A 27,490-nucleotide genomic window follows, 5' to 3' on the forward strand; every position below is an offset into this window, starting at 1 on the left:
GATCCTACTGCACGTACTGGCTTTGTGGGAGCCTAGGCAGTTTGGATGCTCACCTTACTAGACCTGGATGGAGGAGGGTGGTCCTTGGACTTCCCACAGGGCAGAGAACCCTGATTGCTCTTTGGGCTGAGGAGGGAGGGGGACTTGATTGGGGGAGGAGGAGGGAAATGGGAGGCAGTGGCGGGCAGGAGGCAGAAATCTTTAATAAATAAATAAATTAAAAAAAGGTAGTATCTTAAACAAATAAACAAAACACCAAAAACATACCCACACATCCTAGGCCTGTTTCCTTCCCTCTCTCCTAACTTTTCTCTCTCTTCCAGGGCCTGGACCCTATTTAAGATCATCTGCCCAACCCTCATCCACTTTATCTTCCTTCAAGCCTTCCTCCACCAGGCAAGAGCTTCTCCCCATGCTCTCTACCTCTCCACTTTGTCTGTGGCCCTGCTTTTCTAGCACTGATCTAAGGCTCTCTCCTTCAAAGCATTAAAGAGGAAGGGACTCTAGGGGGTAATGACTAGACCAGTCTGGAAAATTAGCTACAAAGGCTTAGCACAATGGGGAACACCCAGCATGTGCTCAAGAAACACATCATTGTTTGGTTACATAGGCTGGGGGAGACATTTTGGGAGTCTGCTTTGGTTCCCCTGAAATCTTGCCAGCCATGGACAATTACATTCTTCACCATTACATTCCTGCCTGTCTGTTCTTCCCACCTATCTTCCCCTTCACTTCTCAGCCCAGAGAATGCAACAGTTTACTTATTTTCCAGGACCTGCATGATACAATGTGATTTCAGTTCTAGTGTAGTGTAGCTGAGTTTCTCCTGTGACCTTACCTTTCCTCCAGGGATCTGAGAGGCTGATAAAGTATGAGCACACTCCAGTTTCCTCAGCACAAGCAATCAGCTACCTCTGTATGATCCTCTGTATGATCATACTCACAAATCTTTCTCATCTGAAGCAACCTGGACCTCTCGCCTCCCATTAAGAGATCCTGGATTTTGGCCTAGGGGTTGGTAGGGGAATGAGTCTCATCACAGCAAAACAGAGACATGACAGTTCTGCTCCTATCCAAGGTGATGGGTCTGCAATGGAAAATAATTGGATTGGAAAATAATGGAGAGGGTTGCCCCCACTCTTTTCCTCCCTTGTGAGGACAAAGCCCTTGCTTTTATCTGTGCTCTCTTTGGGCTGCATTTCAACTTTCCTCTCCCCCAAAGGAGGAAATTTGAAGCAAAAGGTCACCTTGCTAGGCCTTGGAAACTGATGACAGAATGGCAATGCATGGCCTCATTTGATTGTCCCCTGACACCTGTCTCCCAACTTTGAACTTCTTCTGGTGCTTACATGACAGGCAGGTTGGGAGGAGGTAGAACACTCTGGAGAAGCTGCCTGGGAATGCTGGTGTCATAAGGTAATTAAGAAGGTGGTCCTGAGAAAACAGGGCTTGACTGTTGGACCTGTATGACAGAACAGAACTCTAAAGAAAGCAAGGGATGAGATAAGTGGGATATTGGTGAGGTAGGTACTGCCAGTAATGGTAGTAGTGGTAGTCATAAAAGGATGATGATGATGATTATAGCTACTACTATTGAAAGCTTATAATGTACCATTATGCTAAGCGATTTTCATGCATTATTTCATTTATTTATAATAACCCAATAAAAAAAACATTATAGATGATAGATAAGGAAGCAGAAGCCTACGATTACACAGACAGCTTAGGTTTGAAGATCCAGGTAACTGTAGACTCATATTCTTCTCCCTCACCTAGCCCTTATTTCTTGTGCTAGGCTCAGGTTTTGCAAACAAACAAACAAAAAACTCCATCAAGTTCCAGCCTTTGTAGATTGGCCTTTTAATGCCTTAAGAGAACAGTTACCTGGAATTGGTTTTTCTTTACTGTTTTTTTTTCCTCTAATAGGTTAACATTTCAGCTTGGGGTTTGTTTAAGAAAACCCAGGTCATGGAATAGGAATAACAAGAATACGTAACAACTTTTGCTCCCGGTTCTGCCATGAAATTGTTACAGGGTTCTTGGTAGGTTTAATCAATATCCACATAGACTTTGTCTCTATTGGGATAAAATCTAAGAGTGGACTGATGATATAGCTCACTTGTGGAGTGCTTGCCTACCAACCATGAAGCCCTGGCTTCAACCACTAGCACTACATAGATGAGATGTGGAAGTGGAAGAATCAGAAAGAAATTTAGGATCATCTTTAGCTACATAGCTGATTTCAAGGCCAACATGGGCTACATGAGACCCTGTCTCAAAAAAACAAAACCAAACAACCAAATAAATAAATAAATAAATAAATAAATAAATAAGGAGAATAAAATCCAAGAGTGTAAAATACTTGATGAAGAGTCCTTAATTAAGTTCTGCACTCCCTCACCCTGCCATGGAAGAAAGCCTGCCAATTTGAAAGTGTTCCACCTCTCTTGCTTTCCATTTGAGGTTCATTTTTTGGTGACTCTGCTGTAGCACTCACCACCCTCTTCAACATCTTATTCTGGAACCCATTTCAGATCTCTATGCCAGGTGGTGGCTCCTTACCAGAATGTCTTCCAACCAGGTCTTCTCTCACTAAACATGTAGTAATAATATCTTTTCCAACAATTCTTTTGACATAACCTTGCCTTGTCGCCCCCCTCCTCCAACTTTAGCATTGAAAATGCCATTAAAAAAAAAAAAAACTCCTGACATAAATGATGATCCACAGTGGCTGGCTGCTTTCTTAAATGCACAATGCTTGCCTTTGACTTACTTGGCATATTCTGGCTTCTCTTTATTATGTTTTTTTTTTTTTACATATTCAGAGAGATTAAAGGAGCCTTCAAGATCAACTAGATCAATTTTCTCCATTAATGGTAAAGTAATTTAAATTAGGTAGAGAAAATGACTTGCTCAGGGTCTCACAGCTAGATAAAAAAAAAAGCCTCTATCCAGGCCTGCCTGATTCTAGAGCCACAGTTCTTTTCTGTTTCCCTTGCCCTATGTGTCAGATGTTAGCCTGCCATCCATCATCAACAGTGCCTCCCATCTCTAAATGCACACCACTGAGCACTGATTTTATTTCTTAAATGTTTTTATGAATATATCTATTTTTTGCCTTAATAACAAAATGGCTTGGTAGTAGAGGACCACAGGCATGAGATACAAAATACAAAACCGTGACATGACTTGCCTATTGTCATATAGCTCATTAGTGATATAATTGAGAACAGAATCCATGGAATTTCTATTTAGGACCACTCCCACTCCACCACAACACCTCTCTTTCTTCCCTAGTTTCCCCTTTTTGTACTGTCCTAGAATTGTTCAATCTGAATCCCTTTCTTTCTTTTTCATTCTTTTTTCCTTTCCGGATGCTGTATTTTCTTTTCACAAGCCTATAGGATTTTAGAGATAAGAATAATCTCTTTACCTATTCATTAACAGATTAAAAAACAAAAAAGCAAAACCAAACAAACAAAACAAACAAATGAACAAAAAACAGACAAGAAGAGGAGAAGCTATCTGCCTAAATTCAGATGGTTAATTGTGTGGCACAGTAGGGACACAAATCCCAGTCACCAATTCAACAAGCCCTGTGCTCTTTCAGACATCCTTCTGCTGCCTCAACATCATTTTTCCTGTTCCTTCACCCTAGAAAAGCCTCCTTTCACTGATAAGAGCTTAGAGCATGTGGGTCTAGGTTCATATGACATCTCTGGGGAAACAGGAAAGAGTAGGGAATGCCCGGAATCACACACATACTATATCCCATCAAGGGAGGCCCAGCTTGGCTTGGCCTTGCAGAGAGTGGTGTCTATCAACTGTGTTGAAATAAAGGCACAGCCTCTGTGATTCTCAGTTTATGGCCTAGACAGTGGTGTCAAGGCCTAAGCTGGCTGCAAAATGAGATCAGTTCACTGTCCTCCCAATGGAAAAATCTTGCAAAATCAATAGCACTTAACGTCAAAGGACCTGGAGACCTTTCTTCTGTTTTGTTTTTACTTTTTTTTTCCTTTTGGGTCAATCTTTTTCACTGATCATGTGTGGAGGTATGGACAGCACAGAAATCTGGCATAAGAAGCTGAAAATTCCAAAATACAGCTCTCAGAGTTCTTTCAGCATGAAGACCAGGGCTATGATGAGTTATTAGGAACTGTTAAGATCTTAATCTAAATGTTCCTTATCCCCCCCAAGAAGTGGTTCCTAACTCTAAGGCACTTCCTGGCCACTGCATATGGTTGGAAATAGTAATAATGAGTTTCCCAAAAGCACTAGAAGAGATGCTAAAATCTCAGCTTTGATATAGCTTTGTCACACTGGGACTTCGAATCACTAAGAGAGTCCCAAACCCAGTTAGATACCACCATGGTAGCCTTCCTGTGATGCAAATTGTTACAGTCTCTCAAACTGCAGTGGGTCCTTTGCCCAGACATTCTCCCCACCATACCATAGGCATATTCTACTTTTTTCTCTATATATACAGAGGATGGGTACCTACATATTATTTTCTGGCAGGATTCTTCTTCCTGACCTTCCCCCTGAACTGCTCCTGCCATGGAAAGAAGCCTGTCTGCCTGGTATGTGTAGCAATAGATGAAACCTTTCTTTTTTCTTTCTTTCTTTCTTTTTTTTTTTTTTTTTGATTTTTCGGGACAGGGTTTCTCTGTAGCTTTTGGTTCCTGTCCTGGAACTAACTCTTGTAGACCAGGCTGGCCTCGAACTCACAGAGATCCGCCTGCCTCTGCCTCCCGAGTGCTGGGATTAAAGGCGTGCACCACCACCGCCCAGCTAGATGAAACCTTTTTATATGAGAGGTTATTTTTTTTGGGGGGGGGGGCTGGAGAGATGGCTCAGCGGTTAAGAGCATTGCCTGCTCTTCCAAAGGTCCTGAGTTCAATTCCCAGCAACCACATGGTGGCTCACAACCATCTGTAATGAGGTCTGGTGCCCTCTTCTGTCCTGCAGGCATACATGTAGAAAGAATATTGTATACATAATAAATAAATAAATATTAAAAAATCCAGAGTTCTATATGAGAGTTTTATACATTTATTTTAGACTGTATTCACTTGACAAATATGTGTTGAGCACTGTCTGAGTGTCAGACACTGGTAGCTTCTGTCAACTAGGTTTTGTGCAATTGAATACTAGAGTACCCCATGAGTTCATCACTGCTGAACACCCACAGGACTTGACAAATAGCATATGTTACATGAGAGGAAACTCGAGATGAGATGCAAAATGGTCCCTGAGACTAAATATGTGCCTTGCTATGGATGGGTCCCTGAGTTTTGGGACAGAGGCAGCTGAAGTGGTGAGGCCGGAGATACTCCTTTTATATAAACTCTTGTCCCAGAGAAGCTGTTGTGTGTGGTTGTGAGGTACAGAAGTTAGGACAATATCAAAGATTTGCAAAGCTAAAGAACAACTGTCCCCTCTGCCCTAAGTTCTGACAGCATGGATCTCTGCTGACTTCCAAAGAAAACCTAAGAACAAGCAATTGGAAAGAAATTACTCTATCTTTTCTGATATAGCCTCTGGCACCTGAGCCTGGCTGTGTTAGTGGTCAAAATTCATCCAAGATACTTAAAGGTAATTAGGTAGTTGGATAAAACTTCCTGATTAAATACCCAATCTCTACCTCTCAGATGTATGAACAAGATTTTGTAGCTCATCTTCTCTTAGGCAAGGCCTTGGCCCTGTGCCTATTCCCCCAACCCTGCCCTCTGGGTGATCTTGCTCAAGGACACCAAGGGAGTTGATGGCAAAGGCTGGGAGCACAGCCCAGGCTTTCTGGATCCTGGCCTAGCACTGTTGCCACAAGACCCCACTGTTGCTCTCTTTTCTCTCTTGCCTTTTATGCCCAGTCTGCACCCCCTGGAGGCACATATCCCACATCCCATAAGCTTTCACTGGGTGAGATATTTCTGCCCCAACACCAGTCAGCAGTCCAGCCCTATGGGGCATAGGGAGTTTGTCTGGCTGCTACCATGCCATGGAGTCATGCCTGGGATAGGATGGAGAAGGACCAGCCACATTGCTAGTCTAAGACAGGCAGATCTGGATATTTAAGGAAGTTATTTTTATCTGGGGCCCTAAGTGTGGTCCCTGAGCTTAGCTTCCCAGAGCCAGGGCCAGGTCCCTGTGGGTACCCTACTCCCAGCCTTGTTGCTATGACACATGGCTCTACAAGTGCTGAGTGGCATTGTTGGGGCCGGATGCAAACAGCACGCAGCAGGGTCTAGCTGTGAGCCAGTTGGCCAGCTGACATTTCAGGGTCCAAAGAGCTTGTGTGTACTGGACAAGCTGCTTATTGTGGTGTTGGCACTGTCCAGCCCTTCAGACAGCAACAAATGCTCTCAAACTAGGAAAGAAGAGGCAGACCTAAACTCTCTCACCTCTTGCCACTTGCTCCCCACAGCTGAGACACTTCTGGTGCCAACCACTGGAAGTACTCTTAGAGGTAATTGAAGGAGTCAAGCCCCTCAAACATCCATTTGTGAAGAACTGGATGACAAATCATGTCCGTGCTATGTCAGCCTCCTTCTGACTGTCCAGCACTATAGGAACCACTGCTAATAGCATGTTGAACAATTTATAGTTGGGTTTGGACAAGAAATCTTGCTGTCATAAAGTTTACCATACAGAGGAATTGGCACTCCAAGGTTGTGTACACACATTCACTACACACCCTCAAGTAGATAGTAATAACCAGGCTATGATAGCAGTAATAGTCCTTTAGAGTCCTAGTCTGGTACTTTTAGATGTATTTAAGCTTGAGAATATGCTGGGAAATATGTGACAAGGGGTGTGTATTATTAGCACATAGGGCAGGATGGAAAGATGAAACAGATGTGACCTCAAATGAGGGAAGAAAGGAAGTCAGATTAGAGATGTTGTGTGGAAGGCATAACTTCCCAGAAGATATTTTGCCCCTAACTCAGGAACTAGTCTATGTGACCCAAGGGGAAATTACTTGGGATATACATAATCAGGCAGGTGTTGAACTGTGCTTTAGACCCTTGTTTACTCCTTGCTCCATTCAAGATTGTAAGGCTGAACAAACAGAATTGCTGAAAGTTCTTCAGAGTGTCTCTTGCCAGGGTCTCTGGTTTTTCATAAAGTCAGTTCTATCAGCCCATCTGTGTGGGACAAACACCCTTTACCATCACAGAAATATTGAGGAACAGTATTAAAAAATCATTAGCTAATGATCATTGAGTGCTTACTTTCTGCTGAATAATGTGCAAAGCACTTCACACACAATATACATGTAAGCACAATCAGACTTCCCCAAAGTCATGGGGTTAGTATTATCGGTACCATTTTCACACAGAGAAAAGCTGAGGCTCAGAGAAGTGAGCTAGTGAAGAACTAACTCAAAGAAGAGACTAAGGATTCAGGTCTAGCCCTAAAGTGCATGCTCATGCTTTAGAGCCATTTGTGATTGAGCATAAGAGTGCTCTCATTTGTAGAAGAAGCTTCATGGAAGGAGGAAGTGAAGACTGAGAAGCAAGAGTCAAGATTTTGGCCCAGGTAGAAGAACCACAATGTTAAGTGAAAGACAGGGATGATGGGCAGCAGAACACCTATGAGATGCCAGAGGTAAGATCATCTACATTTTTTGTTCATCAGTACTCAGTAAAATTCAGCTAAAGAACAAAGAAGCCCAACATGGTAACTTCAGGCAATACAATCGACCAAGTTATCAATTCCCACTGAATTAGATCCAAGCTTTAAAGTGAATTTCTCCAGCATTTAGGTCATCAGTTGCTTAAGTAGGCAACCACTGGGGACACTAGAGATACATAACAGGGATCTTGCTCTTGAGGTGTTTCCAAGTTTCTAGGGTGGGTATCAGGCTTTTCTTGAGCCATTTCTGGGGTCAATTGAGGCAAGAGGTGCCTGTTGTGTGATCAGAGAATAGAATGAATACTCAAGGCCTCCCTGAAGATGTGGCTGTTGCCTTGAGTGCATAGAGATCAGTACTAACTTTGAACTTAGCAGCCCCAGTAGATTTCATTTTCATGAAGTTGTTTCCACATATGCATGTAATGTATAACTTTTGGTGCTAACCACTTCAGCTGAAAAATCAGAAATCTGAAGAGGATGCAGGCTGGGAAAAGAAGCAAAGCCACAGGTGTTCTCCACTTCCAGAAAAAGAACACCTTTCTTCTGAGCTCTCCCTCTGCCCAACATTGTTTCTTTTCTCAATTGGAAGCCTAAAGTTCAGAGAAGTGAATCCCAGTAATTAATTAATTAATTAATATAGATGATAAGGTTGCTGAGGTTGCTGGAAGACACCCTGTTGCTGCCAGCACACCGTCTGGCTAGGCACCTACCTCCCACTGTGAGTTGACAGGAAGGCACTGGATTGTATCTCCCCAAGACTCTAGGTGTAGTAAAGAGCTTCTATGGTGCACACCTATTGCTCAATTACTGGAGACCAGCTTTTGAGTAACGCATTCCCTCTCAAGACAGCCTCTTCCAGACAGCTGTGGTTGTGATCTGCTTAGTTACTTAGCATGAAGATTTCTCTATGGTCCAAGAATGTTTGTATATGGCCTTCCCAATGCAAAGTGCAAGGCTGTAAAAGATGGATAGATGGAGATAGGAAAAGAATGGAAAGAAGGAGACCAAGAGGCACACACAGCTGGCAGAAGCCCATCTCCAGCTGTTGGGCAGGCTGTTTCCTTTGATAAAGCACTTGGCAGTACTCCTAGTTCTGTAGTTTCTGGCCTGCGAAAGCACACCCGGAGCACGAGCCTGCCTGTGGGAGGACTTCAGCCTTTCTTTGCTTTCTTTTCTTTCTTCCTTACTTTGCCCCCAAGTATGAGAAAATGTTCCTTCCCTCCCAAGGAACTTGTCCTTCCCTCACACCTGTCCAAAGTGAAACTCTACCTGCAGTTGATGTTGCCTGGGTCATTGGCATCTTCACAGAAAAATGGTGTGATGGTTCAGGGTCTGGAATGAGTATGCAGTGAAGCCTCTGTATATATTTATTGGCATATGTATTTAAGTGTGTGCATGTGTATATATAGTAGAAAAGTGTTTGTAAATAAGAGTGTATTTGTCTGGGAGGTTGTGCTTATTTGTTGTAGAGGACACTGCTTTCTGTGTGGCACATTATCACGGTTCTCCCTGCCTAGTTTCTTCCCAGTTTACTAATGCTTCTCTCAAAAGGACTATGAAATAGGGGGCAATCCTAGTGTCACTACATGATCTTCCCTTCCTTCAACTCCCAGTCCAGCTTTATGAAGGCCTTTCTTTTTCTTCTCCTCAGCTCCCCAAAATGAAAACCCAGGCTGGAAGGCCTGAATTCAAGGTCCCTTGGAGAAAACAAAGTGTATAATGTTGCACAGCCCCTGCCCACTCTCATTTATAGCCTACTGGCAGCACTCTTCCCCAGGCCCATAGTTTGGTTCCCTCAGGGCCTCCATGCAACTTTCCCAGATTCTTGTCATGAATCTGATTCCATCCTGGGATCATTCTGGGACCTTCATATCTTCTAGAGAAATCCTCACTTCTCAGGAACCCTGAAAACTGCTCCTGTTCCCAAATGTGGCTGACTCCACAATGCTGTCTGCCTGGCCATCAGGGATTTCAGGTCATCTCACAGGTCAGTGGCAATGATCCTGAGATAAGGGCTCTGCTCTGGCAGCGGATCCCAGCACAGGTAATAGTATTTTTTACCAGCCCATGCTCCCAGAGTAGCCCTGAACCACTGACCTGGTGGACCTGCTGCCCTACCTCACCAACCTGCATCCAGAGTGGCCCTTGGTCCTTAGAAGTGGGGAAAACCAGTTAGGAAGAAGCAAACATGACATAAAATAAACCCAGCCTGGGAACTTAGTTCCAGCTTCTAAACTGGAAGTTCTCAAACATCCCTTGCCCCTCCACGAAATGTTTACCTCATGAAAACCAAAAGGACATGTAAACAAACAGGACAGACGTCAGAGCCAGAAGGCCACCTTAGGGACAATGTGGTCCAGCATTCGCATCTTCCATGTGGGGAGACTGAGGCCCACAGTGGCAACAAGATTTCTGCTAGTTATCAGAAAAGCTGGAAGAAGATATACCAACTCAAGAATATGTAGGAATCTAGAACCCAGAAGCACTAGACCCATCCATAAATTTTAAGTGGACAGTGCAACTTAGTGTGAACTGAAGCTAGCCAGAATGGTATTGTGAGGCTGGAGTATTCTAGACCCCTTTGTTTGTCAATTGGCATGCTTGGTAACACTGATGGGTCAGATGAGAAGCATATTTGGGACTCAAAAATCAAACCTGAATGGTAACAAACTTCCTTTTTTTCCATCCTTTTTAGACTATTCGTTCTATCCAGGACTCATGCTCTTGAAGGAGGTAGGTGACCAGACCTTTTTTTTTTTTTTTTTTTCATTGATTGGGTAGGGGCAATGTGGAAGAAATCAAGTTATGTAACATTTAAGTGTTTTTTGGGTATTCAGACCTAATTTGTGCATTCCTACCTTCCATATACTCTAGTTGAAGCCTGTGTGTCTATCTGAAATGGAGCCTAGAAGAGGAAAAAGGTAGGTGGAACTACCTCCTAGCTCCAGGGTGATGAGCTGTTGGGAATTTTCTAAACTTTGAGCAAGTTCTGTGGCCAGATTATAGGCAGACAGAAAGGTTCATAATGTTGACTCCAGTGTGCCTAGACCAACATTATAATCAAACAGGTCTGTGCACAAGCTATGAGCAGGGACTGAAGCAGAGCTCATTCCCTGCCCTGTCCTCTATGTTATGACCAACTTTCTACTCTTGTAAGTAGCCATTCCTTCATTGTGACCAGTGGAAAATAGTACACATTGCATTCTGAGGTAAGGTAATCTAGATATCTCCTAGAAGATAATCATGCCTACTACTCTGAACACTTAAACACATACATAGAACATACCCTATAGGAGGTTCAGTGGTACACATGCACCAGACAGTCTTACACACATGATGATCTTCATCAAGACTGTAGACAGTAACTGTCACCTAATTTCACCTGGCGCCAGAGACATCATTTTGGTTTGCACTATTTTGTATCCATGGACAAATATATTCTTGTTATTGTTCCTGAGAGGTTTCTCTGTGGATCTTATCTTCCCAACCTAATCTAAAGCTCCTGAAAGGTGGGAGGCAAACCTTCTGTAGTTTTCTCCCCTCCCCCACCTCTTGTGGCACCCAGTACAGTGACATGGATTAGAGGATGGTCTCAATAGTGATTGTTCAGCTCGTCAACAACTGGGGAGGCCAGTATAATTTCTGAATTCTTCTGTAAGTGTGTCCAGTGATGACAGAAATCTGCAGCTGGATGTATCCCTTGTAGCAAAGAATGAGCTATTCTTGACACGGCAAGCCAGCATTTCAGTTGACTTAACCAGCCCCTCCCCATGTCATCTTCATGAAATAACAAGTAAGCAATTGGGACAAGGGTAAAGCACCTCACACCAGGCAGCCTTTAAGCGCAGGAGCTGGTGAATATTCTACTCCCTACCATATTCTACTCTATTGCATCTATCTCTTGGACAACAGAGTTTTAGGTTTACTTTCTAGAAGTTGTAGTTCCTTTGAATCTACCCATGTAACTGTATTGGCTGTAGAGTGAGTTACAGACATACTCTTTTTTGAATTAACATATGAGACTGGTTTTGATGACCCTACATATAAAAGCTGAGTATTTAGAAATGCTTTTCCTAAAACAGTCTTCAAAGGAGAGCTGAGTTTTACTTATAGCCTGCTTCAAAAGCAGGAGAGTAAAACAGATTAAATGGATAGACATTTTTAGTTTCAAACAGGAAAAATCAAAGAGTAGTCTAAAGACCCATGTTATAACTAAAGACAGATTTATTTCACTATCTCTAAAGACAGAACTACTCTCTATTAACCAAACCGTTAATTAGGGTCATGTTTGCACTTCAATTGCCAGCTCCAAACATTTATTTATCTAAACCCAGGTCACTTTAGTTTATTACAGTTATAGCCACTGGTGAGATAATGTGCTTAGATTTCACAAGTATGTGTGAATTGCCTACCTCAGCTTTTATTTTCATGGAATGGAGAGTTCTCTTGAAAGTACAGGTCAGACTAAAGATAATAAATGATTTTCCTTCTCAATAGAACTAAAAACAAGGTTTTAACTAATTCACCAAAACTCAAGGATTGAATATCTATATTACATTTCTTGACAATGTTAGTCGGTCCAAGGGTGACCCACAGGATTTCAATTGATCCAAGAACAATCTTTAGGCAGACATTTCATTGGCTTGGAGCTTGTTTCTCAATCATTGAATGCTGTCTTTCTTACTGGTTGACTCACCCCCACTTAGTTAGAAGACTAGGGGTAAAAACAGAAATGTGGGAGGGAGAAACTTCATGACAGGAAACATTTCCCTAAGAAAAAAGAAATAGAGAAAGGAGGCCTAGGGCTGTGTTATAGAAAAAGGAAGAGGAGCCAAGGTAGTTCTCCTCAAAGCAGAAGACTTGATGATTGTTCAGCAGACATACACAACCTCACTGAGCGCACACGCGCGCACACACACACACACACACAAGGCTTATGCATATACCCACATAGGAAGACACACATACCTTCTTCACATATGCCCTTGTCACCATGACTCTTGAGTTCCATATTAAAAAAGAGACTCAGGTAGAGTTACAGAAGTCACACACATAGGATCATCAATCTTACTAGGTGCTAACCTTCCAGCTGTCTTTTATCAAATGTAAGTACTCTGAACACTTAAATAAACCTACCACCTGTTATTCTGCACCTTTTATGCATATAGTATAAACAGACTCTTTATATACATCTAAATTACTACCAAAGCCACTCCCACAAACTCAAATTCTCACAATCACACATACACATACACACACGCATGCTCGCATGCTCACACAAAATCCTCTTCCGACGAAGCCTAAAAGAGTCTGTGTTAAATTCTTAGTGCTTTCATCTTTGATAAATAATACTTAAAACAACGACTCGATGCTAGGTGAAATGAAGAAGTATTTTTCCTGATAGTTTGTTAGCATGGTGGAAAAGTCCATCAAGGACATTTGAAATCCCTCATAGAGTTCACTCCCTTGGCCTATAGACAAGACACCAGTGGTAACCTTTAGAGACTGCCAAAAGCTTCTAAGATTCTCTTGGTCCTGCTATGCTAGCTGACCTTTGCAAGGAATCCTGGGTATTTTGAACTAGGAACATTTAGTATAAAACAAAACAAAACAAAAACAGAAATCTTTCCCTGACATTTAAGAACAATATCAAACTGCCTGAAAAAACTAGCCTGGCAGGCCTGGCCTATGGCAAGCCAGTGATGAAGGAAGAACTGATTTTAAATCTCTCTGGCCCTATATGTCACTTGGAGATTGCTCACTTCTCTCTCCTCATACATGCACTCAGGCCTTATTTTGTTCTCTGCCATGCATAGTCTGATCTGGCCAAAGAAGCCTAGAACTAGGAAAAATGTGTTTGGATTCAAATAGAAGAAAATCACAAGCTAGTCTAGAGGGATCAGTGAGTTTATGCAACCCAGATAATGTAGTACAACATCTAAGTGGTGGGCACTGTGATCCATAAAGTGTAGTCAGCATAGGAAATCAAGACTCCAATGAGTCTCCCCTCCCCAAGTTCCATCAGTCTGTCTGTTAAAAAGTTCAACTGTGCTTCTGCTGAAAAGCAACCAGGTCTGTTATTGACACTGTTTCATTCTGAATAGCAGAGAAAACTAAAAGCCTTCCTTACTTAGTTCATTAGTTAGCTAACAAGCAGTTTTCAAGCACCTACTGTGCATGGATCACTGTCCCAGACACTCGGCTGTTGCTGTTGCTGCTCCTGCTATTGAATTTCTGAATACAGACTGTTGCCAGACATCCAATTTTCTGAGTGCTTGCTCTGACAGGGAACAATGACTAATGAACCAAACATCAGGGAGGGCCCTCTGATCTCCAGCACAGAACATGTCCATAAAGGCAGAGCCTAATTTGTTCAGCAAGCAGCTGCCAATTCTTCTGGGATCTTAATTACCTGGAGCAGTTTATATGGGTGAATCCCCTTGGGAGAGAAACCCTGAACCCTGTCTTTCTCACAACCTGCCATACCCCAGGCCCTATAAATGGCTTTAACCCCAGTTAGTGCATATGTGTACAAGGTCCAGGCTACAGCAATTCACCAGACAAGTATTCCCAACACAGTTCACAGTCTTTCTTCATACACCTATACACACACACACACACACACACACACACACACACACACACTTCAACATATTTTGCTCACCTTCTTTGTGTGACTTTGAGTAAATTTGTTTGTCTCTGGGATTCTGTTTCCTCTCTTGGAAAAATGAGTGGATGGACCTTTCCAGCACTTGACTATGGCTCCAGGAGTTTCAAGAAAGTCATGTGACAAAAATCAGCTTTTTTGGAGCAGAATTGAGACAAGGTGAGACAATGGCTCACTAGCCCTGGGAGCCACCATCATGAAGAAGGGAGGTCTCTGCCTCTTGACGTGGGCCAATCCCAAAGTTCTACACTGCTTCTGATTCCCAAGCAGGGATGGTGGATCTGGAGTACTGTTGATTTTTCATCCCTTCTGCCTCATCTCTCTTCTTTGCCATTCCTTTCATAACCCTTTTTCCAACTCTTGTTCCCTTTATCTAGCCCTTCATCTCATCCTGACTAGTTCTTCAGCAAGCTCTTCAGTAAGGTCAATCGATTAAATATCTCAAGCCTCCCAGTATGTAAAATATAAATAATAGCTCCTGCCCTGGCAGCACTCACAGGCCTTCTAGAGGAGCAAATAAGATAAAGCCTGTGAAAGTACTTTGGAAATTGTCAAGTACTATTGCAAATATGAGAGATTATTATTAATCATGGGTGGGAAGGCAGTTACATGAAGTGGGAAGCACTTTAACTGGGTGAAGGAACTGGCATTTCTAGCACGCCTGAGCCACTGATCACATCTTAGGGACCATTATTTGATTAGTACTACATCCCTTTCACCGTCTGCTAGCAGAGTTCAGACTCAGAGGGAAGGCAAGGCATAGGTTAAGTTTGACATGAAGAAAGGCCTAGAGCAGTAATTTAAAAAAGTAAGCCTCTTTTTTCGAACATAGACTCATATGCAAAGCCCTATTTATAAAATAGACAAAAGCAGGACTACTTGGATTGGAGCTAGGGGGAGGGGTAAGTGGCCTCAATGGTTAGACCAACTTGGCCCTGAGATCCCTCCAGTGGATCCCTATGCCTCAGGTTCCAAGAGTATTCCTGCCAATTGACAGTGTAGAGCAGGAATCATTGATTAACACATGGTTCTTCCAGGCCTTCAGGCTGAGTATTGTAGGAGTTGGAGGACAGGACACGGGGAAGATGAGTGAGAGAATCCTACAGAAAGGTAGAGCTGAGTTTAGTCAGCAGCTTTTTCTACATCCCAATCATAAATTTTCAATCATTCTAGAGAACAGAACTACTGCTTTGGAAATCCATGTAAAAAGTCTATTAACAATGTAGACCTCCAAATGATTTTTTTTTAAAAAAAGCGAGAGCCCAGGTGAATAAGAGTTGCACATCTGTTTTCTAGGATAAATTTATTGAAGAAGCAGCTTCCAACTTGTGGAACCACAAATGAACAAGCCTGCCTTGGTGAGAACGAAAAGACCAAGAGAATATCTTTAGGTGGGCTCAGTGGTCAGGCAGGCAGATATGTGCAACCAGCCCTAGGAACTGAGCCAAAGAGGAGTGGTAGAAGCACCAAAGTAATATATTGGACAAAACTGCAAACCCAGTGTTATAGGCAAGGAAATTGGGTCAAAACAGGATGGGGGCCCAGAAACAGGAGACACAGAACAAATTTAGAGACCTGGAAAGTGGGGGTGGGGAAACCGAGAACAGCTTCCTCCTAGAATGCTTGCTCCATTTTCCCACCCTCCCCACCCAAACAGGCTCAGCAACAGGGCATATCTGACTGACTAGGCAGAAACTGATCAGATACTGCAGGAACAAGTTAGAGGCTCTAAGAAGGATAGGGGTATGTGTGTGTGCCCAAGATGTTCACACAGTTAGAAGACGGGTAGTGGCTGATTCCCCAAGGCAGATGGAAGAGTGTCAGAGATTTTGGTGAAATCACTAAACCTAGGGAAGGATATAATAATCATTTAAAAATCACCTTAGAGTAAATTATGCTGGCATTCTAGAAACATCCGGTGCTGGCATTTCTACATTATTAAAGCTGTTTGCAAAGGCCCAACATCTTTCTCTAGGAGATTCTTATTCCACATGTGTCTTTCCCTGATTCTTTTTCCACATGTGGTGGCCTAGAGCTGCTTCTCAAATTACCCTGAGGTAGCTGCTACAGAGACACATTTGCTGTGCCAGGGTTGAGCAGGAAATGGGTAACCCAGAGCAAAGGATCAGCAGCAAAAACCATTTGAGCTTGAAGGAAACAAGAACATTTGGAATTCCGGTGTGCTTGGGCGGAGGGGAAGAGGTCATTATGTTGACCCAGACAGTCTTTGTCCCTGCTCTTCTAGAAGAACCAGTGGGACTATCTCGGAAAATGAGTTGGATGAGAGACTCACTTGGCTAGGGGTTACTTCCCCTGCGTAAGCTCTGTGAACACAGACATTGAGAAGGAGGTGGAGAGAGAGAGAGGCTCTCCTGAGGGGCCTAAAAGGGAACAGAACTCAAAGAGGAAAGAAGAGCAAATGAGCCAAAAATAGCTATTTAGCAGACCCTTCTGAAGGACTATAACCCTTATTATAAGTAAGTGGTAAGAGCTCCTCCCTCAAACAAAGATGGGTTTGTCATTTTAAGTAACTGCCTCACACTTGAATTCTCAGATATTTATACATTGTTTAAAAAACTTCTGTGGCTAATTTTGTTTTTTTCTTTAAGATTTATTTATTATGTACAATGTTCAGCCTCCATGCCTGCAGGCCAGAAGAGGGCACCAGATCTCCTTACTGATGGTTGTGAGCCACCACGTGGCCGCCAGGAATTGAACTCAGGACCTCCAGAAGAGCAATCAGTGCTCTTAACCTCTGAGCCATCTCTCCAGCCCTGAATTCTCAGATATTTAAAAAGTCAACTAAGACATGTACGCTGGGAAGAAGAGTTGCAGTTTCTTGTCTGCATCTCTTATAAGTGCCTGCCTGACTGGTGGGAAGATGGACTAGAGACTGAAGCAGAATTTTGCAGGCTTAAGTGAGGAGTTTATCTAGTCAAGATTTTCCAGCTTCTGCTATAGCAAACCACTATGGCTATGTAAGACCATGGCCAGGGATGACCTCACACACAAACGGGGAGGGTGACTTCCTGCATAGTTTGAGAGGATATAGATTGGACAATGTCCCCAAAAGCTCAGTTTACCTGCCCCCCACTGAGCCTGCATTGCTTACTTGGCTTATTCCCTTTGAAGAGCTAGGCTTAATAGAACTGGGACCTGCATAGGACAGCATGTTTGCTCTTTACAGTTTACTTGGCATCAATATATCACATGAATTTTGGCAGACAGCAAGAGGTTGAAAGCCACGGATGGTTAAGAGGGCAGGAGATTAGAGAAGTTCTATAACATAAGACATAATCCTATTGTTGACAACTCTGAGCAGCTGCTGAATGTGTGATGAATAATTTGCTAAAAGGAAAAATGGGGGGGGGTGATCCCACATCATTTGCTGATTTTTGAGAGTGAAAATGTTTTCTGCCAGGCAGTGGTGGCTCACACTTTTAACTCCTGCACTCAGGAGGCAGAGGCAGGCAGATCTCTTTAAGTTCTAGGCCAGTCTGGTCTACAAGAGAGTGAAAATGTTTTCTATATAGCATCAAAGAGGCGAAATCTCCTTTAACGCTGAGGAATTTTCCCTCATATCATGTTCCTTCATCTCTTCCCACATAGTATAGGGAACATGTGCTGCAGAGAAGGAAGTAGGTCCGGAGTCTGAGTGGTACCTATTTTCCTTACTGAGATTCAAGGCTTGTCAAGGCTCACCTTATGCCTTTTGAGAGCAGGAAATGCCAACAGTCATTAGGAAAGAAAGAATAAGGAAGAGTTAAACAAATAGCTGCACCTAGAGGTCTGGGATTTCTCTAGTCTGTTTTAGCAAGTGCTGGGCTGAGCTGTGGGCAGAGTGGATGTTTCCCAAGATAGCTGAATACAACTTTTCAGCTGGGACTCCTTTGCATTGGGGATGTTACAAGCCATCAGGGAGGATAAGAGCACTAAAGATGAGTTCTGCTGCCCAGCTTAGATTCCCATGGACACCACTAATGCCTAATGAGTTTGCCAAGGGAGCCAGTCTGGCAGGCTCACAGCAGGGGAAGATATGTAAAGCAAAGACTTAGTCCCAGGCTCAGCAGAGAGCCCAAAGCAATGATATGCATGGCTGGTGAAAATGCAGAAACCAATTCACAAAGACAGCAAGAATTAAGACTAGATAGAGTCCAACTGAGCGACTGGCTTGTTTCTGTAGGCTGTGGGGATTGTCAGGACCCCATTAGTTGCCATTAGTGCCAGCCATGGTGACATGGCACCAGCTGCAAGCCTGCTGTGACTGACCCAAGCATCTTATGTCTGTCCTCACATCCTCTAATTGCCTCACAAAAAGCAGTCCAAGACTTTACTATCCTTTCTTCACCCACTGCCTGGCCACTGGCAGGGTTCACTCAGCCAGTTCAGTTGCTTTCTTCAGTGTGTGCTGAGGAAGAGGGGAAGAAAGCAGGAAGTAAAGGAGAAAGGACTACAGGAAGGAAGAGAGAAAAGAGAGAAAGAGTCAATAATGCTGGCTATCTGAAATACCACTAATTCCCAATGAATGCACCACTGACTGCTAAAGGTAGCAGTGCTTCCCTCGCCAATTCTTGCACTTCTGGGAGTCATTTCTCAGCTCACACTTCCCTCCTATGACAGATACATAAATCCCTGGCCAAAGAGGCTGCCATGCCCCTTCCTGTCTCTGAAGTGACTTTCCTCAGATGGATTACACTACCTTTTGAAAACTCACACAGGTCAAATGAACAGGTCAGGCACTGAGATATAACCACTGGGCTATGGAGAGGATGGTGAAGGGGGCTATCAATTTCCTGAGAACCGCTTGGTCCTATCTCCCCAAGGCAAATTAAGTCCCAATGGGTAGCTCCCTTAGATCTTTCTGGAAAAATCTATGGGGCAAACGGTCATATAACACATTGCAAAGACAAACATATTATTTCTGTGTGCCAGAAAATCAACTCTCAAGTGTTTCTGGGTGGTCTATCTACTTTGTGGCAAATAGTGGTCTCAGCTTAGTTTTTCCTTACATCCAGGTTCTTCTGGTTTTTATGCACTCCAAGGATGCAAACTCATTTTCACATCAGTTCAAATAAGTAGAATGGCACAGCTACTAAAATATATGTGACTTATAGCGCACCTTTAAAGTTTGCTATACATGCTTTTCTTCCATATTAATCCTTTGCTACACATCCTACCTTAGTGATCCTGCCATGGGAAATTCAACCATGCTTCAGTATGGGATCCAAATGTGAGTAGGTAATATGTTTTTCCAAAATTCTCCTTAATTTATACTCTGTATGGACTGGTGTCAAAGCACTCCTAAGTTCCCAGAAACTAGCTAGACAGTATGCAAGTGGGCCTCCTGAGATTTTGGAATTGCTATGAATAATTCACAAAATGAAAAAATAGGGATATTACAGATGTGGCTCTACCCATATACAAAATGGGACCCTACCAGTGAGTAGCTAAAGGCAGAGGTTACAATAAATTGCTATTACATAATTTAGCATTATTAAAGGAAATAACATGATTGTGGATGATCTGAACGTGAAAGCAATATATAGACTTTTTGAGGTCATTTTCCTTCTCTCTTCTGTGACTATTAAGCAACCAATAAAATCCGACACAACCCCAGTTTCCAGAAGGACAGCTAGCTAAAGTGCTTAGGGAAGGTACTTCCACAGTCCAGTTACTTTTGATTCTTTCCAAATCTGCATTCTATAAATGTAAGTCATTGATCAAAGTTGGATTGGGGTGACTAGCTAAAAGTAAAGTTATTCATGCTATAACCTTAAGCCCTTTTAAAAGATAGAATGAAATCTCTATTGAATAATTTGGAAACTATATGAAAAGTGGAGAAAAACGAGCTCGTTCAAATCTCTCTCTCTCTCTCTCTCTCTCTCTCTCTCTCTCTCTCTCTTAGGATTTTCAAGACAGGGTGTATCTATACAACAACCCTGGCTGTCCTGGAATCCATTTTGTAGACTAGGCAGGCCTTGAACTCCATACCTGTCTTTGCCTCCAGAGTACCAAGATTAAAGGCATGTGCCACCATCACCCAGATAAATTTTTTATTAAAAATAGATTTCATACTATAAATCTGGCCAAGAACTCATGTTTGGGAGCTCATTGTCTCCAGGGGAGAACCCATTACTATTATACGGCTAAGTGGACATATCAAAGTGCCATCTAAATTAATCTTTCTCTACCTGTAGATTAGTGCAGCTCTCAGACTTCATCAATGTTTCTTTTTTTTTATATTTATTTATTTATTATGTATACAATATTCTGTCTGTGTGTATGCCTGACAGCCAGAAGAGGGTGCCAGACCTCTTTACAGATGGTTGTGAGCCACCATGTGGTTGCTGGGAATTGAACTCAGGACCTTTGGAAGAGCAGGCAATGCTCTTAACCGCTGAGCCATCTCTCCAGCCCCCATCAATGTTTCTTTGTGCAATGGATGGTGGCAAACACAGAAACTCATAACTGGTCAAAGTGCAGAAAATAAGATTCAGTGGAGTGCTCAGCCACAAATGGGACATGCATATAACACTCCCTCTCTAAGGTTTAGGGATCATAGTTGGAAGAGGGGGGCAAGAGCCAGAGGTCAGAGATGACTAGACTCAAACTGTGTCATCTGAATATGACAGGACTACTGCATTGAAGAATTCTCAGCTGTGGTGATATTTTATTTGTGCTTTAAGAAAGAAAGCTTGCCTGAAGATCAGAGTGTAGAGAAAGCCAGTAGTTAGCTATAGAGGCCAGGCAGTGATGGCACACACCTTTAATCCCAGCACTCAGGAGGCAGAGGCAGACTCTGAGTTTAAGGCCAGCCTGGGCTACACTAGATTGATCTAGTCTCAAAGAAAAACAGTGCCAGGCAGTGGTGGCTCACACCTTTAATTCCAGCACTAGGGATCCTAAAACCTCTAATCCCAACACTAGGGAGGTAGAGACAGGAAGATATATATATATATATATAGTTGGATGGAGAAAGGAATATAAGGTGGGAGGAGACAAGAGCTCAAAAAGCATTCAGTCTGAGGACTTATAGAGACAGGATACCCCATTCGGTCTGAGGATTTTGCAGAGGTAAGAACTAGTGGTGGGCTGCTCTGCTTCTCTGATCCTCAGGGAAGCTTTATTTGTTATAGCACAAACAAAATATCACCACACACAGCAGCTGTGGTTGCCTGCACAAGATCAAGTCAGTCAACATTTTAGCATAGAGTGGGAGGGGTTCATTACTTCCTACTCCTAATTGAGTATCCATCAACAGCTGATGTTTTCTGGGATTAGAAGGGTTAGTCTTTTTTAAGTTAAGTCCTGGTAGGTGGACCACACTCCATTAGGTGACCCCAACCCGGGAGTATATATGGGTAGCAACACAAACTAGAGTGGATAAGTTTGGGTTATTATTATTATTATTAATTATTATTTTATTACTTAAAAAATACCAATCCAAATTCCCACTTCCTCCCTTCCTCCTACTTCCCTCCTACTCCCTCCACGCACCCTTTCCCCATCCCCTTCCAATCATAAGAGAGGGCAAGGCACCATGCCCTGTGAGAAGTCAAAGGCTCTCCCTACTACACTCAGGTTGAGCAAGGTATACATTCAAAGAGAAGAGGATCCCAAAAAGCTAGTACATGCAGTAGAGACAAATCCCAGTGCCATTGTCATTGGCTCCCCAGTCTGCCCAAACTGTCAACCACATTCAGAAGGACTAGTTTGATCCCATGCTTGTTCACTCCCAGTCCAGTTGGAGTTGGTGAGCTCCCATTAGCTCAGGCACATTTGTCTCAGTGGGTGAACACTCATGGTCTTGACTTCCTTGCTCATATTCTCCCTCCTTCCACTCTTCAACTGGATCTTGGGAGCGCAGTCCAGTGCTCTGATGTGGGTCTCTGTCTCTGTTTCCATCTGTTGTTAGATGAAGGTTCTATGGTGATATTTAAGATAATCATCAGCCGGGCAGTGGTGGCGCATGCCTTTAATCCCAGCACTTGGGAGGCAGAGGTAGGTGGATCTCTGTGAGTTCGAGGCCAGCCTGGTCTACAAGAGCTAGTTCCAGGACAGGAACCAAAAAAAGCTACGGCGAAACCCTGTATCGAAAATCAAAAAAAAGATAATCATCAGTCTGACTAGAGATGCCCATCAATGGAAGAATGGATAAAGAAAGTGTGGCACATCTACACATCAGCGGTAAAAAAAAAAACAATGATATCTTAGGAATTTTGCATGCAAATGGATGGAATTATAAAACACTATCCTGAGTGAGATAACCCAGACTCAAAAAGATGAATATAGTATGTACTCACTCATTAGTGGATACTAGCCATAAACAAAGGACATTGAGCCTATAGTTCATGATCCTAGAGAAGCTAAGTAGTAAGGTGAACCCAAAGGAATATATATATATCCACCTGGAAATTGGAAGCAGACAAGATTGCCTGACAAAATTTGGGATCATGGGGGCGGGGGTAATAATTTCAGAGCAGGGCTAGTTAACCACTAGAATGTATGACCAAAGAAAATTCTTTGAGTTGAAGATCAGTCAACTATACTTGAGCTAGTTCAAGAGATCAGACACATGGGAAAGACATACAATTCTCCTGAATACAACCTAGCCATAAGGAAATATATACCAAGCTCACAACTTTCATTGCTTCTGCTCAGGGCTCACCCTCATAATTTGCCAGGCAGGACTCTGGGAGAAAGTAGGATTAAACATCAGGTTCTGTAAGCATCATGCTATCTGTCTCAGGTTAATGGAAGGAGGAAGAGAACTAAACTTATGTACACAGTCCATTATAGCATCCCAGCAGAAGTGAGAAGTCTCTTGTTCAGTTTGATTTTATACACATTTCTCACAAAATCTTTTTCTAATCTGTCTAAAGATCAGTACAAATCCATGCAAAATTATCTCAGTGACAGTTCCTGTCCTCCTCTCGTTTTGAACATTCAAAGAAAGACTAATCTCTCGCCTTGTTTTCTGGGAGATACCTACCTTAGATTTGAATGAAGCAATGGACAGTGCTGAGAGAAAACCAGTGGAGGCAGATGGGGGCAGCCCCACAAATTCTCTAACACTTTAGTCGATGTTTACCAAAGTGTGGTCAAGACAGTGCTCACTAGGAGTGAAAGACCTACTGCTAATCAGGAGTGCTGAGTGTCATGGGGCAGAGAAGGACACCAAAGATATAAAAATAGCAGGTTGATCTTGTGTTTGGAATAAGGTTTTCAGAGGATGATTTCCAGCCAGGTTCACATGAAAAAGAAAACCTCAGGCCTTACTGTATGAATCCTGTTTTCCCCTGGATTTTCTTGCCATGTGTCTGTTAAAGACATAGTGTGGTAGTTCCATGTCCTTGACTTAATTGTCTACTGTCAAGAAATTTTCTCAAAATTAACTTTAAGCAGATTAGCCTTTTAAAAATGTCTCACTCTTAGAAATAGTTCTGAAATCAGAGTGTATGTGCTAGCCGATTTACCCCTAATACATGTTAAATCAATAAATAGCTATAAAAATAGAAAAAAAAACAAAGATAGTCCTTATACCACCTAAAATCATCTTGCACACCACCAGTGTATGTTTGCCACACTTGGAGAAACAGTGCTTTCTGTATCATACACACAAATGGTTCCCATAGCCAACAAGCACTGCTTTATTTCTTTCTCCAAATGTAAAGCTGGTGGGGCTTTTGACTGCCCCAAATGGCCAGGATACCATCCTGAGCCTGGCTCCCTCCCTCCTTCCTCTCAGAGCCAGTTATTATTTTTCTCCTTTCAGGTGACAGCCTCGGCCAAAGCTGGAGTTTGCTACAGAACACAGGGCCCTTATTCCTGGTCAAGTGTTCCTTCCCTCGAGCTATTTCCCCTGCACAGAATGCCACACTAGACTTCACTTAACTAAACCAGTACACTCTGTGGAGTGGACTTCCTCCACGTTGGCCCCAGGGGCTGTGTGGGCTGGAGTGCCTCAAGCCCACATCAGTGGCTAGCCTGCCCACCCATGAGCCATATCTTGTGCTTATAGAAGTCCCATGAAGCACAAGATGCCCCTAGTTGAATACTGCAGCCAAAAACACCTCTGGCCACTAGCCTGCTACCCGGGTGGTAAAGAAACAAAGGAGGCCCGCAGCAGGAATGCTACTGGAAGGTCAAACTGTTCTGTTTCTGCTGATTTGATTTGTATTAAACAGATAGGCAGTCTAACAAGCAGGTTTGATCAACAAGAGAAATGGCTTGTGCTTGTGCTAGTTGCCTAAGTCCAGGCAGTGTCTCCACCTCTTATGGATAATTTATTTGTAAGAAATTCTTGTTTGGTTGGAGAGTTAAGGTCCTTCAGTGGTTTACAAACCTCTTTGTGGTTGCTAAACAATAATCACTCTCCATCCCTTGCCTACTCCCTACTCTAAGCTAAAATCTTTCAAGGTCTCTAGATGCGAGGTCCTTAGAGAAGAAGAACTGCTCTATGGGAGGCTGGGAGCTCTGGCCACCTGGTTCCCTACCTCCCAGAGCTGCCTAAATGTACCACCCTTGTGGTTTCTCCAACCATGGAAGGAGTGTGAAATTCTTTTGGCAAAGAAAAACAGTCAAATTGATGACCAAAGTCCTACAAGCATTAAAGACACATGTAGATTCTTATTTGTGACTTTATAAGTATAATCTTTCCTTAAGGAAAGTGATAATATAATTTACCTCCTCTATTTGGTTCCAATTTTCTTTACCCCCTTTCTCTCCCTTACAGTCATTTCTCCTCTCCTCAGTAAAATCTCTTCCCTTGGCCGGGCAATGGTGGCGCATGCCTTTAATCCCAGCACTCGGGAGGCAGAGGCAGGCGGATCTCTGTGAGTTTGAGACCAGCCTGGTCTACAGAGCTAGTTCCAGGACAGGCTCCAAAGCCACAGAGAAACCATGTCTCGAAAAACAAACAAACAAAAAAAAATCTCTTCCCTTTCTTTTCCACTCCTTCTTACAGTCCCTAAATTGTCAGAAAGGATTTTACATTTTTCAATTATTTTTTTAAAAAAACTTTGTTCTGTGAAAATAAGATCTTTTCAATCTTAGAAATCTATTAAGATTAATCCAAGTTGCCAGAAATCAGCCAAGAAATAATTGAAGAAATGAACTCAGTTGAGACAGACAGAATTATGGGCAAGTGTAAATAAAGGTGAGGGTGAGGGCAAAGAATGCGTGATTAATGGTTCTAGGGATGTGGGCAAGTATCTGTGCAAGTTGAGGGAGGCTCCCTTTCTACTCATTGTCTCCACTGCAGTTTCCCCGGCAGTACAGATGCTGATAGGCATAGGACAGCAGATGACAATGTAAATAATTTGCCACATGAGAAACTTCAAGGTATCATGCCTGTCATGATGAGGAGCTCTTTGGTTGCTAGATAAATGTCTCCTCCTATGGTCTGTAGACACTTACCATATAACCCATGAAAGGATGGTCAGTATTGAATGAATCTGAACATAGTACCATGTCCCAAACACACACATAAAGTAGATAAGGGTTTGGCAGTTCATCTACATATTATGAATGGGGATCTATCTATCTATCTATCTATCTATCTATCTATCTATGTATCTATATCTTCAGATTTGCTAAAGGGTCTGCTTTAAGTCATGCAGCAGTAAGTCTTGTGGGAGTTTATGGTTTGCTAGGAATTCTGGATGTGAACAGATAACTGATATTACCTCCCTTCTGTTCAATTGAGAATTCCTCCAAAGCTACATATGAAAAACATAATAAACACAATTTGGGTTCAATATCTGCATTGTAGGATGGATGATGCCATGGGGAGACATTTGGTTGAGGGATGTATTAGCAACTACACATCAACAAGACCCCAAATGCCCTTTTCCCCATTACTTATACGCTTGCTCCCAAGCCTAATCTCTTTGTTGTTGTTGTTGTTGTTGTTTTTAAATCAAAGCTGACATTATGGTAAGCCTTATTTTGGGGGTCATAACTCCCACATTCACCACCTTTTTATTCATCTTACTCATGTGAATCTCTTGTGCCCCTTACACATCATTCTGACATTAAGGTATGCAACAACTGATTCAACTTTTTCTGCAATCCAACCTACACATAGACAAATTTACAGACACATTCTTCCCAAATATCTGGACTGGAAGAGACCCTAGAGACCATCTTATCTCTCCCTCCCCCATTGTATAATGAGGGAAAGCAGCCCATAGAAGGGCAGGGAGTTACTTACTCAAGCTCAAGCATCAGATTGGTGGCAAAGTCTGGACTCGAACCCAGATCTTCTGGATCCAAATCTGACCCACTCTCTACCACATCGAGCTGTAACTCATCCAGGAACTGTGCCTCCTCCCCAGGCTCTGGGTTCTCCCCGAGCTGGGGCTCTTCCATGAGCTGGGGTTCCTCCAGCCTTTCCACCTTCATTTCCCAGTTGCACAGGGAAACTTTGGTTGCCTGGTTAGAGTTGTTTTTTCTCTGTGTCTCCTCTTGTTCTTTCTCCCCTCTCTCTCTTTCCCTGTAGTTTCCTGGCTAGGGTGGGAGCAATTGGAAACTCTTTCACAGACTCCAAAGTAAAAGTGCCCAAGGAGCCTCAGGGCCAGCCTAGGCTGGCTCTGCAGCGGAGGCCAGCAGAAAGATGCTCCCTGCCCTGAGTCCTGAATGCCTCTGGGGGCTCTTGGGCTCTGAGGGAAGACTGGAGCTCCTGAGGCAAGTGCTGCCCTCAGGATCTTCTGCGGAGGCTGGGCCAGCTTCCTAAACTAACTCCCAGACTAAAGGGGAGGGCCGGATCCTCCCGGGAAACCCAGACAGAGGCTCTGCCAGCCAGCCCCTGTGGTTGGAACTTTCAAAAAGACCAATGTTTCAGCAACTGATTTCTTTTCCAACCCGAACAGCAAGCCTTTCTGTCTCCTTTGCATGACTGTGGCTGTGGCATGCAGCCCCAGTCTGAAGAGAAGTAGGATTCTAGGGCTGGGGCTCCCTAACACCCAAACCACTGGTCAATTCCATTAAATAAAATCAAATTTTAAAAACACGTTTTTGGCATTTGGTGGTCCTAAAGCTGGTCTCCTGGCATGGAGATGTTGTGTACCTACTGGGATGGTATGTGTACAGCCATCTAGAGATGAAAAGTTGGAAGATCATTGGATCAGAGAATCAGGAGACATGATTTCTTTATCCAGCTGTTCACTAATTGGCTGTTCAGTTTGG

At 43.0% G+C, this 27,490-nt stretch overlaps 1 protein-coding gene across 5 annotated transcripts in view; it reads right to left on the bottom strand.

Annotated features, from left to right (window-relative positions):
* Positions 1-27,490, bottom strand: part of Tsc22d3 (TSC22 domain family member 3) — a 69,544-nt gene that overhangs the window by 25,672 nt on the left and 16,382 nt on the right. The window contains exon 3 of one of the 5 annotated variants that reach the window (XM_050123999.1): positions 15,947-22,207. The exons of the other annotated variants lie outside the window; for them this stretch is intronic. Coding sequence (XP_049979956.1) covers positions 22,147-22,207 — 61 coding nt within the window. The 3' untranslated portion in view covers positions 15,947-22,146. Of the gene's footprint in view, positions 1-15,946; positions 22,208-27,490 lie in introns of those variants that run through there. 5 annotated transcript variants of the gene reach the window in all.

The sequence above is a fragment of the Alexandromys fortis genome, unplaced genomic scaffold (assembly GCF_014885135.2).
Source record: "Alexandromys fortis isolate MF-2015 unplaced genomic scaffold, M_Fortis_MF-2015_v1.1 scaffold_195, whole genome shotgun sequence".
NCBI classification, from domain to species: domain Eukaryota; kingdom Metazoa; phylum Chordata; class Mammalia; order Rodentia; family Cricetidae; genus Alexandromys; species Alexandromys fortis.